This window comes from Hyperoodon ampullatus (genome assembly GCF_949752795.1).
Source record: "Hyperoodon ampullatus genome assembly, chromosome: 7".
NCBI lineage: Eukaryota > Metazoa > Chordata > Mammalia > Artiodactyla > Ziphiidae > Hyperoodon > Hyperoodon ampullatus.
In genome coordinates, this window is record NC_136920.1 from 10,696,292 (window position 1) to 10,708,910 (window position 12,619).

General features: G+C 59.1%; 1 protein-coding gene across 3 annotated transcripts; it reads right to left on the minus strand.

Annotated features, from left to right (window-relative positions):
- Window positions 1-683: 683 nt before the first annotated feature.
- Window positions 684-11,097, minus strand: RPS6KA4 (ribosomal protein S6 kinase A4; the record flags this gene model as incomplete). 3 transcript variants are annotated; one of them, XM_079707289.1, is made up of 17 exons in its annotated part: window positions 684-1,602; window positions 1,869-2,032; window positions 2,221-2,380; window positions 2,681-2,875; window positions 2,956-3,129; window positions 3,595-3,688; window positions 3,785-3,897; window positions 4,098-4,226; window positions 5,986-6,150; window positions 8,385-8,535; window positions 8,631-8,734; window positions 8,815-8,895; window positions 9,099-9,206; window positions 9,731-9,846; window positions 9,942-10,160; window positions 10,869-10,940; window positions 11,043-11,097. In XM_079707289.1, 17 exons carry the CDS (start codon window positions 11,095-11,097, stop codon window positions 1,408-1,410), a joined length of 2,295 nt encoding a protein of 764 aa, XP_079563415.1. In that variant the 3' UTR covers window positions 684-1,407. The 3 variants fall into 3 exon arrangements, with proteins under 3 accessions (XP_079563415.1, XP_079563414.1, XP_079563413.1); XM_079707288.1 differs by having other exon boundaries at window positions 3,785-3,900; XM_079707287.1 differs by having other exon boundaries at window positions 3,785-3,918.
- Window positions 11,098-12,619: the final 1,522 nt, after the last annotated feature.

Genomic DNA, 12,619 nt, shown 5'->3' on the forward strand with positions numbered 1-12,619 from the left:
CTCTAGGGACCACCCCTTCTCCTGCTCTCCACCCAATGAGGTTGCAGAGGGGAGTCTAAGGTCCAGATCTAAGCCAATCAGCACACTGCATCCCTGGCCACAGTGATTGATTCAGGGTAGGCACTTGACCTAAATGGATCCATTTAGAGTATATCTCAGGATTCCTGCCAGGAATGCTAAAACAAAGACTCTCTTTATCACCAGATTTCAATCTGTAGTCCCCTGGAGCACCTGCCACCCATCTTGGGGCCAAAAGGGGAGTCCTCCAAGTCTGCAACACCACCAGAAAAACCCAAAACAGAATAAAAAGCTGAGACTGGAGAGCTGAGTCCTGATCATAAGTTTGCATCCTGATCAGGTCTTGCCTGAAGCTACCCCTGGATTGTGTAGTTCAAAAAGCCTAAAAATCCTGTTCTGCTGAAGCAAGTTTAGGTTGGGTTTTCTACTACTTACAACCAGGAGAATCCTAAATGATACATGGCAGAGGTGTCAGATACACACCCAAGATAACTGTTTGACCCTCATGTCAAAAGCCAAGGACAAAGGGTACCATCTTACCCAGAAGGGTCTGCCCTGTCCCTCCTCTTTGAGGTCTCAGGCCCCGTTGGCTGGAAGGTAGCCCCAGGAGCTCTGCCCATACACACCCCCAACACATACACACACACATGCCACACACAGCACTGGGTAGACTTTTACTTTAAAGTCAAAGGCACAGCCTGGATGGGCTGACGCAGTGACTGTGGATGCCCACCCCAGACCCCCAAGGTGCCACCCCCAGCTAGGGGCAGCTGTGCCAAAGGGGAGGGGATGGGTGAGAAGGGGGCCTCCCCTTTTAGGGGGTCGCCTACCTCCTTCCTTAGCCTCAATAGGGGGAAGCAGGTGACATGAAGTGAGGCAGAAATGCTTCAGGGGGTCCCCCAGGGCCTCTCACTGAGCACCCCCGACACAGGTCTTTGGTGGACGTAATTGCACAAACAGTCCATAAAGTGACAGCTTGAGGGGTGCCCCCTCCCAAGAGCAGGACCTCAGGGGAGGGCAGGGGAGAGGTCCCAGTTTCTCCCTGTGGCAACTCAGTGCTTAGAAATGGAGGAGGAGCCCTTCCCTGCCGGGACAGCCCCCTGGGGGAGAAGTGCCTTCCACCAGATGAGGCAGCATCTAGGCAGAGGGCCCCCCACTCCACTCCCCAGCAGGCCCCCTCCCTCCCTGCATCACTAACTCTATCTGGTAAGACATTAAAAAAATTCTCTGCTTATAAAAATACTTCTGCTCTGTCTGGGGGTTGGGGGGGACGGGAGAGAAGGGTAACAATCCCTGGGGATGGGGCGGAGCAATGCAGGAGGCCTGCGGGCAGTGAGCCGGCCTCCTAGAACACAGCCCCGACCGGGGAGGGGGTCACAGTGACGGGGGCTAGGAGGGGGGCAGGGGGCCGTTGGCTCGTCGAGGGGCTCCCTTGGCGGCGGGTGCCCGGCCCGGGACGGCGGGCACGGGGGAGACGCGGCGGGATGTGGCGGCGCTCCGCAGCTTCTGTTTCCGCCGCTTGGCCAGCGGCGCGTTTTCCACGCTCTTCAAGAAGAAACCCTCGCGTTTGCCCCGATTGAACGCCTGGCGGAAAGAAGGCGGTAAGTCCCACCGGGCCGGCCTCGACTTCCAAATCCTAGCTTTGGCCCCCATCCCAGGCCTTCCTTCCCATACCACTAGGTCAGGGCCAACAGGTCTTTGGCCTCCAGCCTCTCAAACGGTCAGGGTCCCGACAGGTCAGAGGCCTGGACTCGTCCGAACTCAACCTTTCAGGACTCTGCGGAGTCGCCTCCCGCAGGCTCCGCCTCTCCAGCCTCGGTCCCCCACCCCCCGCAGGCCCCGCCCCTCACCAGAAAGGTGGCGTTGAGCCCGGAGCGCACAGCTGGCCCCGAGGACTCCAGCACGTCCGGCGTCCGTAGCGGAGGCGAGGAGCGCGCGCTGCCGTCCTGCAGCCACGAGCTGCCCCGCAGTCCCTCGAGCTTCAGCCGCTTGGTGGGGTCCACAGTCAGGAGCCCTGGAGGCAGGACGGGGGAAGTGTTGGGGGGCTGTGTGTAGAGGCTGCGCCCCAGAGACATCCTAGCAGCCCCACTCTCCTCCCCACAAGTCCCCCACCAAGACACCTGACCCAGTAGCAACCCCTGTCCCATCATGACCCCATGGCCTCCCCTCCCCAACCATGATCCGTGACCTCCGGCTTCGCACCTCGGACCAGCTCCTTGGCTTCCTCAGACACGCCTTGCCAGGCCTCCCCGTCAAGGGAGAAGCGCCCCTCGCGGATCTTGCACATTATCTCCGCCGCCTGGCTCTGCCCGCCCTGGCCTGAGGCCCCCTGGAAGGGGACCTGGCCTGACAGCATCATGTACTGGGGGGTGAAAAGTGAGACCAGTCCAGACTAGGGGGCCGGTGGAGGCCAGGAGACTTAAGCCACTGCAGGACCATTCACCCTCTCCAAGAGGCTAACTCCTGAGGCCCATGGGTTATGAACTCTGACTTCCAACTCCTAAAACTAGGATGCCCGGACCCCAGCACCAGAGAGACCTCGCCTCTGTATTAGGACGACTTCTGACCCCAGCCTCAAACCAAACCCTGCCACCCCAACAAGAGAACTCCTGTCCCCAGGCTCGGAGGGCCCTGACATCTCCTCGGAGACCCGGTCCCATACCAGAATGACGCCGAGGCTCCAGAGGTCGCAGGACTCGTCGTAGCCCTGCTGCGCCAGCAGCTCGGGGGCCGCGTACTGCAGCGTAAAGCAGGGTGTCTGCATGGGCCCCGCTGGGCTCTGCGGGCGCAGACGCGCGAACCCGAAGTCGATGATCTTCACCGGGGCTCCGGGCGTATCATCGGCGTACAGGATGTTCTATGAGGGCGGCGAGGCGGCCGTCAGAGACTGGCCCTCCCCGCCGAAGCCCTCCCAGTCCGCTGAGGCCCCGGGCCCACCTCGGGCTTGAGGTCGCGGTGCACCACCCCCGCCTCCTCGTGCATGAAGCTCACGGCCGACACGAGGCTGCGCAGGATCTGGCTCGCCTCGGACTCGCTGAAGTGCCGCTTCTTGCGGATGTGCTCTAGCAGCTCCCCACCCTGCAGTAGCTCCAGGACCAGGTACGTGTGCAGCTGCGGGCGGCACGATGGGCCACGGTCACCACCTGGGTTACTGTCACCACCTACGCAACCGGGCCGGGCCCCACCCGCCAGCCAAATCCTGCCCCGCGGTCAACATCAAGCTCCGCCCCCGGCTTCAGGCCCCCGTCCGTGTTCGAACCCTGACCTCAAGACCACCCCAAGAACCACCTTAGGACTCGCTTCAGTTTCTACCCCCTACTTTTTTCCAGGCCCCCGTCCCTTTGGCCACCTTAAAACCCGCAGCCCGAAATCCTCCCCCTGCCCCGTTCCCTTGGCCATCCTCAGCTCCGCCTTCCGGTCCTCAGGCCCTACTCCCCTGAAATCCCACTTCCCTGACCTCCGGGTCCTCAGGCCCCGCCCATGGCACTCTCAGGCCCCGCCTCCTGTCCCCCTCCCCGCCCCCCACGGGCAGGCTCTAGCGTCCCTGCGCTCCGCCCTAGCCCAGGAAGGCGTCACCTGGTCCTGATGTACTTCGTGCAGCTTCACCACGTTGGGGTGCGACTGGCACAGCCGCAGGGCGGCCACTTCGCGCTGCGTGTTCGCCTCTAGCCTGGGGTCAGGGCAGGCGGGGTCAGGACAGCTGACCTCCGGCCCCGCCCTCCCCGGATCCGCTCAGCAGAACCCCGCCCACCCCGGGCCCGCCCACCTGCGGCTGAGGATTTTGACCGCGAACTCTTGGCCGTTCTGTAGCTGGCGGCAGCGGCGACACACGGAGAAGCTACCCTGGCCCAACGCGGGTTCCCGCAGGTCCAGTTCGTACTGCTGGAAGAAGGGCGAGTCCTGGGGGCGAAGGGGACGCGTCAGAGGTCCTACCGGGAGCCTTGCGGCCATGCCACGCCCCAGTTCTGAGAGGCTACGGACCTCACCGAAGCCACAGCGTGCGCCTGCTGAAGCCAGATCTGGAGTCCCCAAGCCCAGATGCCCCCAAGCCCACTTCTCCCCACCCTGGCCCAACCCACCTGCATCATGGCGCTCCTGGCCAACGCTGCCCGGCCAGGCCGGTCTCCAGCAATAGATGCTTCCAGCACATCGGTCATCACCGCGTTGTTGTGGTCAAACAGGATGGACGGTGCCACGAAGGAGTATCCCTGGCGGAGGAGGGGTGTTGTCAGGGGTGGATGGAGGTGCAGATGGAGTCCCCGAAGGCCCAGACCCAGCGGGAAGGAGGGTGGGGGCAGAGGAAAGACCCTGGAGTAGGGGATGTTGCTTTTGCATCCTGGTGCACACAGGATGTGTGGACATTTTATTCCACCTTGTTCTATGATCTCTTGGGACCATGTCTGTTCCCCCACCAGTCTGTGACTCTACCTTTCTCATCACAGTGATTCCCCCCAAGTGCCAAGGGCATCATCTGGCACAGTGTAGTGGCCCAGAATATGATAGGCTGAATACATGAAAGAACTGTGGCCTGGCATCACACATACTTAACTTAGGAGAATTCAACTCTACCCACTCGGGACAAAAAGTCTTTATTCCTTCCTTTCAAATCAAACTTTGGCCTCCTCTGCAAGGGGGGCTACTGAGGAAATGTAAAGAGAAACCAAAGTTAATTCTTTGCCTTTCCTAACAATCCACATCCTGGCAATTCAAGGGACTCTCAAGGGTAATTTTAACAATGTGTTGTTTTCTCCTAAAAATGCAGCGCCACAGTGCGCTAGAATGCAAGCTCCACATGGGTGGGATTATCGTCTGTCAAGTTTATTGTTACATCTCCAGTGCCCAGGTCAGTGCCTGGCACATTGAAGGCACTTAATACATATTTTTGAATCATTAAATGAATGAATGAAAGTAACCACTGATTCACAAGAAAACTTGCTCATTAGGACTGTGAGATCGAGGATGGATTGCAGTAGATCGAGGGATATTCAAGCACAGAGCTGTCCCTTGTGAGAGCTTCACAGAGGGGAACTGATCCATCCATACCTGATATTGGCCTATTCTTATTTAATAGTTATGGACCATGTCCTACAGGCCAGGCCCCCAAGCTGGACTCAGGGACACAGAAATTACAAGCTGGACTCAGGGACACAGAAATTAAACACATAGTCCCTGCCCTCTGGGAGCTTCAGACCAGGTGAGGCCGTCTCAGTCAGCATCGGGATAAAACCTGACAAACTGTTTAGAAGGAGATTTTGTCTGTAGCAGGCTGGTGCACAAGGAAAGGGTGACCCAGGGCCAGAGGAGCAGGGAAGACTTCACATGCGGACTGCACTGGACAGCAAGGCTTGAATTTTGCCAGGTGAGCAACTATTCCCTCCAGGTTGAGGGAACCACATATGCAAAGGTACAGAGGTGTGTTCTGGAACCTCTGAGCAGTTCAGAGGTGCTAGAGCACTGAGTGGAATAACAGAGTGCTGAGGCTAGGGCTCTGAGCAGAGACCACATCATGCAAGGCCTTGTATGCCAAGCAAAGGAGATGGGACTTGTCCAACAGGCCTAAGCTTCTAAAACTGGGTGGAGGGGGCCTATGCCCCCAGGAATGTGATATGGTATGCCAAAGGGACATGCAAAGCCACAGTATAAACAAGGCATCTCTTCCTAAGTGTCCCCTTAAGCAAGTGAATAATTTAAAACAGTATTTTTACATAACAATAAAGAGATATGATGGAGAAGAAGGGAAATTAACATGAAATTTCAAGATAAACCAGGAAATTCAAAGGCATGTCCTGCCAAGGTGGTCTCTATGACTGACAATTGTAGGTTCTGCACGAGTGGAGAGATCTAGAGGAGATGCTGACTCCTGATCAGGACACAGGGCCTATGCAGTGCCCACAGGTCAGCCAGGGCTGAGGCTGGCAGCAGCATCCTGCCTCCCCCGCATCTGTGGTTCTATGAACGCTCACTCACCTGGAAGATGCGAGGATCCCCAGGTGGGGGGCTTCCAGGGGGTGAGTAGACAGGCTCCAGCCGGGTAAATTCCTCTGCAAAGTTGCCCACATCCAGCTCTGAGCGGATCTGGGGTCGGAATGGGGCTGGAATCTTCCTGGCAGCCAGAGCAGCCCAATCCAGACCCTGGAGAAAAGGAATGAGAGATAGGGGGTCAAAGGGCAGGAAGTGGAAACCCCTGTCCACTCAGGCCACCCTCACCAGGCAGCTCCTCAGTGAGGCAAAGGTCTTACTGGCATTTGTGTGGGAAGCTGTTCTTCCTGCCTCCCCAGCTTCTGTTTCCCTTCCTCTGATAACAGAATCCCTATTTCTCTTGGAGAACCACCCCTCCACCACACTCAGCCAACTCTGGGGCTTTTAATAGAATTGATGTGCAAAAAAAACCAAATCTCTTTATCCTACTGGACTTAAATCTGGGAGGATATGGGCCTGGAACTGCTGGGGACCCCCTCAATGTCTAATGATGAAGTACCTGTGCAGAAAAGCAGAACCAAGAGACAAAGAAAGAAATTCCTAATAACATAGATTCAGCACCTGGATGCAGCCTTGCCTGAAGTCAGACCACTTTTCCTTGGACTTTTCATTTATGGGAGCTAAAACATTCCTTTTATGTTTAAACTAGTATGGCGGAGCCTGTTCGTTGCCTGCCCAACATCCATTCTCCTGGTCTTCCTTAGTACTATAGCCCCAATTTTATTTCAGGAACCAATGTACACAACTAAAAAATAATATTTTATAAACTTCCTTGCAGCTAGCAGTGACCAGTTACTTGTAAGCAAAAATTACGAGGTAGGAATCCAGGGAAAGAGCCTGAAGAGGAGGGTGAACAGTTGGTAAGGTGCCATTTTTTCCCTTCCACTCCTTCTTCTTCGTGCTTCCCACCTGGAGAGCAACCTAGATAGCAAGAGCTCCAGCAGTCATCTTGTACCACGAGGCAACCTTGGGGACAGAGGCTATGTGCTAAGAATAGAGGAGCATTTAAAAAGAAAAAAAAAAAAGGGCTTCCCTGGTGGCGCAGTGGTTGAGAGTCCGCCTGCCGATGCAGGGGACAACAGGTTCGTGCCCCGGTCCAGGAGGATCCCACATGCCGCGGAGCGGCTGGGCCCGTGAGCCATGGCCGCCGAGCCTGCGCGTCCGGAGCCTGTGCTCCGCAGCGGGAGAGGCCACGACAGTGAGAGGCCCGCGTACCGCAAAAAAAAAAAAAAAAAAGAAGGGGGAATAAGGGCACCATCAGGCCTCGAAAACCTTGGGGCGCCTCTCCAGTGTGACTACTGGTCCACCTACTCCCAGCACCTAGGGCCTGGCATGTGCTCAGTGTGGGTTGAGGAATTCACTTAAGGAAACTGACCCTGTTCAGTCACTTCGCCCACAAAGGGACATCTTCACCGCAGAGACTTAGACTCCTGTCTGAGAAAGCCTCTCTGAGGGCCCTTCCAAGCAGTACTTGCTGGGAAGATTCAAGGAGATGGCACTCATAGCAAGGGTAACTGGGTGCCTGGCCCACTATAAGTGCCCGTAAATGGATGCTTTTGTTTCTACGTCAGACAAGGCAAATTTAATAACCACATGTAAACAGAACATAACGGTTAAGAGGATGGGCCTTCAAGCCACCCAGATGCAGGTTTAAATCTGAGCTCCATCACTTAGCTCAGTGATCTTGGGCAAATTACTTAACCTCTCTGAACCTCAGTTTCCTCATCTGTAAAGATGAAGATAATCAGGAAGGTTCTGAGGCTTACATGAAATAATGCAAGCAAGGGGCCAAGACACAGGTGTTCACTGTTACAGGGCGCTGCTAGGCAATGATGCTGGCCAGGCATAGTGCCCGAGCCAGTGAGGTCTCACAAGGACAGAACTGACTCTGCACTGCACCTTAAACTGTGTGTGCTTTTAACAAGTGAACAAAACCCACGTGGTTGATTCAAACATGTCCATCTGAAGAACAGGCACACAGCCTGTACAGGTACAAAGACCAAAACCCTGAGTGGATGCAAGAGTCATAAGATTTGGGCTGACAGCAGACCTGGGGTCTGTTCCCAGCTCTACACTTTTACTGTGTGATCTTGGGCAAGTCACCTTGCTCCTCTGAACCTGTCCAATGAAAGGACTGATGAATTCATTCTCAAGTCCCTGCCAGCCCTACCAGGCAATGAACCTAGAATGCTTTCCCGCAAGAACACATCTTCCAAGTTTCAATAGAGACTGGCTGAGAAGACAAGCCTGCTTTCTTTAACTGAGAGGTTTTCCAAATCAAGTGAAACTGGCCAGCCTCAGACCATCCCTCCAGTGTCCCCCAACCCAGAGCAGTAGCCTGGCCCCGGTGTGTGCAGACAGGTATGGGGGCGAGCCAGGAGCCTCACCTGGAAGAAGGGGTGGTTCTTAACTTCCTGTGCCCCCTGGTGTCCTGCACCCAGCCGCTTCTTGGGGTCCTTGCAAAGTAGCCGCTGCAGTAGATCCTGTGCCACTGGCCCAATCCGGGGGGGGAAGGGAGGGGAGCACTTCAGGATCCGTCTGGGAGGATTGGTGGGGGGGCGTCAGGGGCAGCAAGCCCCCCCTCCAGCCCTGCCCAGGCCCCTCAGCCGCCCTCTGCTTCCAACCCTGCTCACCGAGACACCTCTGCCTGCGTGTTCCTCTCGCCCTCCAGGGTGAAGGGCGAAGCCCCCGTCAGCAGCTCGAAGAGCAGGATGCCTAGGCTCCACCAGTCCACAGCCTGCGGGGCAGAGCCAGGGTGAGGGCCCGCGGCCAACCCCCCCTCACCACCCCCACCCCTCTGCTCCCCCGCCAACCCACCTTGCCGTGGCCCGACTTGCTGCGGATAATCTCAGGGGCCATGTACTCGATGGTGCCACAGAAGGAGAAGGTCCGCTCTTTCTGGGAGGGCAAGAGGACCCGCCCAAGGCTCAGAGTAAGACTCGTGGACTTGTGAGGGTCAGAGCAGTGGGAACTCCCCGAAGGCAGGGCCTGGATCTACTCACCTCGGCACCCCCAAGAAACGCAGAGCCAGGCATGAAGCAGGAGCCGGGAAGGGAAGGCCTGCACGGGGGTGCAGGAGGCCGAGACTGCACTTCACTCACCTCCTCTGTCAGGAACTCTTTGCTAAGCCCGAAGTCCGTGAGGACGACATGGCCCTCGGAGTCCAGGAGCACGTTCTCCAGCTTCAGATCTCGGTAGATGATGCCCAGCTGGCAGGAACAAGAAGGCACTGAGGATCCCTCCCCCGACACCCTCTGCTCCTGTCCCTGCACCTGGTCTCTGGGGAAGGGGATCTCCAGTGCTGGTGCGGGGCCGGGGTGGGACTGGGCCATTGGATAGGAAAAGCCATTTAAGATGTAAAAGCAAGGAAGAGGACACCATGGAGAGGCCGCAGGGGAGCAGGCCCCAAGTTCCCAGGGAGAGGAGCCCCATCTCATGATGGCTTTGGGAGCCAAGGCATGAGGTCTCCGTTTGCAGAAGTTCTGTGAACGTGGCCCCAGGAAGCAGCCTCGAGTTCCCTGTGAGAGGAAAGCCCCTTCGAGGAGACCCCAGGGGAGGAGACCCCACCAGGCAGCACGGAGGCCTTCATTCCAGGAGGCCTAAGGGAAGCAGCTCCTGTCCCCACCGAGGCCACCAGCCCTCAGAAAGCCCAAGACCGCTATGTTCACAGGCCCCTTCTAAGGCCCAGGCCCAGTCCCCACAGCCACAGCCAGGTGGCCAGGTCCTCACCCACCTTGTGCAGGTGTTCCAGGGCCAACACGATCTCACCCCCATACACGCGCACCTCAGCCTCCTTGAAGTACTGGCGCTGGTAGAGGTGGGTGAACATTTCGCCGCCGTTCACATAGTCTGGGGGCGGGGGGTGGGTGAAAGTTGCGAAGTAGCCCCCTTGTGTGGCCCCCCCGCCTCCATGGCCCCCAGGGTTGGAAGGTGCCTGCCCTCACCCAGGATGAGGTGCAGCTTGGCATCCGTCTGGAAGGCGTAGTGCAGCGTGACCAGGAAGGGTGCCTGGCGCACCAGCTCCAGCACGGAGCGCTCGGTGCGCGTGTGCTCCTGCGTCTTGGCTCGCTGCACCAGCGCCGCCTTGCGCAGCACCTTCATGGCATACAGCTTCCCCGCGTCGTGCCCGCCCGCCTTCCGCACCAGGAACACCTTCCCGTAGGCTGTGGGAGCAGCGAGTGGGCGGAGGGTAGGCCATGAACAGGAGGGTGGTGAAGACTGGTGAGGGTGGGCACGCTGCCAAGCCAGGAGGGTGTGCAAGTCGGGGGAAGGAGCTGGGGTGAGAGGCAGGTGTGCAAAAACTGGCAGAGCCTTCTAAGGAAAAGGTGTGCACACCCCCGGGCGGGGGCTCAGCAAAACCAGGGAGGGGATATGCAAACCAGGCTGGGGGGCACACAACTCCGGGAGGCCTGCAGCGGGGGTGGGGGTGGGGGTGGGGGTGGGGGGGTGGAGGGCGGGTCATGTGCAAACCTGTGGAAGATGAGACAGATGCAAGAGGATGCAAAGCCAAGGAAGGGAGGCAGGGGTGCATGCAGACAGGGGAGGGACGGTCAAACCCGAGGAGGGGAGTTTGCAAAGTGGGGGATAGGGCTCTCATATCTCGCAAGGGAAGGAGCTGTGAAATCACACAGGGGAGCTGCAAGCCCCCAGGAGTGTTGGCAGATCCGGGCGGACCTTCCAGGGAGGAGCAACGTCAGTGTGGAGCAGCCCCGGGAGTCGGCATGCAAACCATGGCAGGGCAGGGCCAAGCAGGCAAGGCAGGGAGAGGCTGGGGGGCATTGCCGGTGGCCTGGCCCAACCCAGGTAGGTGTGCAAACGGGAGGCCCGGGGCACCATGCCTGGGACACCTGCCGGTGGATAGGGCTCCTCACCTCCCGTGCCCAGCACCTTGAGCAGCTGGAAGTTCTCCACGCCCACCTTCTCCTCGTGCCCGGTCAGGTTGGCTGCGGGCACAGGGGGCAAATGAACCCAGCCAGTGCATGAACCCTCCCAGCCGGCCTGGGCAGCCATCACCCGGCCTGCACCCCGGGCCACCGCTGCCCCACCTTCGGTGATCTGCAGCTCCACCGCACAGCCCTCGTCCTCGTCCTCGTCCCCCATGGCCGGGGGGTCGCTGGGGCCCGCGAGGCTCAGCTCCGGGCGGCGCCGGTTACATGGCGGCTCCGGCCGGGGCGGGAGCTTCCTGGTGCCGCCTCCGGGGCTGAGGCGGGCGCCGACGCCGCCTCCCGGCTCCCCGCCCCGCGCGGCCTGAGTCAGGCGCTGGAACGTGACAGCGCCGGGCGGCGGGCGGGAGGGGCGGTCCCATCTCCCGCAGGCGCAGGGGGCTGGTGCTAGGGCTGTGCGCTCTGGGCCCCAGGCGACCATCCTGGGGACCTGGGAACACCCCTTAGGAGCCATGCCTGGGGTCCGTGGATAACCTGGAGCCTCTGTGGGGCGGACACTCCCAAGCCAGGTGTTGGCCCCAGGGCGGTAAGTCCACATCAGGCTGTGCCCCAAGGGGGGTGGGGGTCCCACTCAGGTACTTTAGAGCCGCCTTCCCCTCCAGGGTGCCAGCCCTAAGGGCAGCCAAGCAGCTCTGTCCAATTCTTAGCCACCAGCGAAAGTGAGGGATTTCATAAAAATCGCAACCCACTTGCCTCGTTTTTGATCACTCCTTGACCTCAGCAAATAGGGGAGGGGATCTGTCGGTCCCCTTGATAGATGAGCAGCCTGAAGCCACACGGCCACCCTTGTCCAGCTACTGCCAGCACAGCCCCAGCCCTGCACCTCTCACTCAGCGTGGCTCTCGCTCTTGGTGCTGGGCAGGCTAAGAGGGCCCCAGAAGCCGCCCGGCCCAGCCCAGCTCCCTGTCTATACCCCCAACAGCCAGCGAGACCCTCTCCCCTGTAGACTTGCCTTTGCAGGGGAGGCCTGGGGGCACAGACACCCTGAGGACCAAGCCCTGTCTCTGGGCTCCCCTTACCTACAAGGGGCACCAGGAGGGAGCCCAGCCCGACCCCCAGCAGGGAGGGGCAGCCGATTTTCTAACCGAATCTCTCTGAAGCAAGCTGACCTATAAAAGCACCTCAGCCCCCAGCCACCCTTCACAGCCCACCCAGTGCGCGCACCCCGATGTGGCTCCGCCCCTTGTGGTTCCCCAAGCCTGGCACAGAGTAGACCTCGAAAAGGCACGTCAGAGCCACGTAGGGGTGGCCTGCTCTCCCCATCAGGCCCAGAGCCTTGTCCCCCTCCCTGACAACTGACAGGGGCCACCAATAGGGTGGGGCAGCCATCAAAGCCCCCCGCCCTGAGGCCTATAGGAGGGGCTTCCAGCTGCTCAGCCCCACTGGAGGCCAGGGGGGTCCACTCCCATGCCACCAACTTCAGAAACTCAGTCTGAGAGGAAGGCAGAGGGGTGGGTTATCCCCAAGGGGAGGGCTGTGGAAACCCTGTGAGTCAGGCTGCAGTAGGTCACCCTGGGGAGGCTGGCCTGGCCACCCCTCCCAGCTCTTCCCACCCCCAGATTCAGGTTGCCTCACCTCAACCGGGCAGCCCCACCCTACTCTGGGCGGCCCCAGGTGCCTTGACTCACATCCTGCCGCCCAGGCAAATGGCCCCCTTCCTGGGCGTCAGTCATCCTAGA